Source organism: Populus euphratica, unplaced genomic scaffold (assembly GCF_000495115.2).
Source record: "Populus euphratica unplaced genomic scaffold, PopEup_1.0 scaffold19.1, whole genome shotgun sequence".
Classification (NCBI taxonomy): domain Eukaryota; kingdom Viridiplantae; phylum Streptophyta; class Magnoliopsida; order Malpighiales; family Salicaceae; genus Populus; species Populus euphratica.
Window position 1 is genome coordinate 417,215 of NW_011499853.1, and position 1,817 is coordinate 419,031.

The following is a 1,817-nucleotide window of genomic DNA, read 5'->3' on the forward strand; positions in this document are numbered from 1 at the left end:
TTACTAATGAATGGTAAGCTAGAGGGTTTCAAGGCCATCACGGAAAGAGGGAGAGAGAGAGAAAGGTCCACCACCTAACCCCACTCCGCTCCTTTCATCCCCATTTGCATGCACATGTAATTATCACAAGTTCAACAAAATACTGTCGAACACCTGACCTGTGGCCGAATGCTCCCGCGTCGTACCTTCGTTTTTGGCCCTACCGCGTCCCTAGTATCCGCGCTCCCTCGCACTCTCCCCCTCTGACTACCAACACGGTTAGAATTTAGAACACCTCCCATTTTCAGACCCAATCTCTCACTATATAACCTTCAGCTCGAGCCGCCATTTTCACTACCCCCCACCCCCACAATTCTCACAATCCCACCAAAAACAAAACAAAAAAAAAAACGAAACTGGTCCCGGCTTTAAAGTCTTTGGATCAAGTTAATCGCTTGGTGTACTGTTTAGTTTGATTGTCCTGAAACAATGGTGAGACCTGGAACGTCATCTTCGTCAGTATCATCTGAGCAACAGTCTGATAGAACTCATGAGCCCAAGTACAAGGGTGTTCGAAAGAGAAAATGGGGTAAGTGGGTGTCTGAAATTAGGCTGCCTAATAGCCGGGAGAGAATTTGGCTAGGATCTTATGACACGCCAGAAAAGGCGGCGCGTGCATTTGACGCTGCCCTGTATTGCCTACGTGGTAGTGGTGCCAAGTTCAATTTCCCTGACAACCCACCGGACATTGTCGGCGGGCGGTCACTTACCCCGCAAGAGGTGCAAGAAGTTGCCGCCAGGTTCGCAAATAAAGAGCCTACATCGTCCAGTACTGCTATGGGAGGTGAATCATCGTCACGTGTGGAGAATTACACATCATCATCGTCTGAATGTGGGGCTGGACAAATGGATAGTGATACTATAGACTGGTCGTTTTTGAATTTGTTGGATTCTAACGAGGGTGCATCCGATTTCGGACTCTATCATGGGCTGGACCATATGGGTGGTGATTATTACCCCCCTCCTACTCCGCCGCCGCCACCTGATTATAACGGGGATGATAACAATGGAGACGAAACTTACTCTCACCAGTCATTTCTTTGGAACTTTTGAAGGGATTGATTCAAATTTTGTGAAGAACAATCCTAGCTACTGGAAAACGTGAGGAATTCAGGCGAATTTTAGCTGCCACGTCACTGATGCTGCTTAATTCACATAAATGTTGCTCTGTTTCTTCGAAGTCCAGGAAGAAGTTCCGACACGAGAGAGGGACGTGGCCCCGTTTTTTTGTGCCATCTTCCAGTAGATAGGAAATACCAAGTTGGTTTCACTCCTTGGAACACATAATGGTGTACATTTATTGTAGGAAGCCATTCTTTTACGAGGTTTCTTTTCTATGATTTTTTGTCCCAATTAAACAGTCCAAATTAATAAACATGAAATGCAACTTGTTTTTTTCTATTATTGCCTAACAGCACTCTCAATCGCGAGGACATCTCTGCTATATATATATATATACAGTAAATCAATAACATTATAATCTAAATTTTATTCCTTGCGCGAGTTCTGCCTGTGTTTGTTAAGAGATAAATACCTCCAATATTGTGAATGAAGTCAGTTCATGCATATGAAAAATCAGGAAGGGGTGCTATTCCATACCACGCTACAACAAGAAGAATTTTATGCATAAAAGATTCTAAATAGGCAGCCAAATATTCTTGAAGGAGTGCTATTCCACATGCTAAATTACCTTTATTTAATTAACCTATACTCATGAGCATGACTTAATTTCTTTTGGTCAAACTAGAACTTAACTAAATACACTACAGTGCCTAAAG

The 1,817-nt window shown here is 43.3% G+C and overlaps 1 protein-coding gene across 1 annotated transcript; it reads left to right on the forward strand.

Moving 5' to 3' along the window:
* Nucleotides 1-256: 256 nt before the first annotated feature.
* LOC105122096 (ethylene-responsive transcription factor ERF017) lies at nt 257-1,438 on the forward strand. Its single transcript, XM_011021010.1, has one exon. It carries the CDS (start codon nt 469-471, stop codon nt 1,090-1,092), a length of 624 nt encoding a protein of 207 aa, XP_011019312.1. The 5' UTR covers nt 257-468; the 3' UTR covers nt 1,093-1,438.
* The last annotated feature ends 379 nt before the right edge of the window (nt 1,439-1,817 follow it).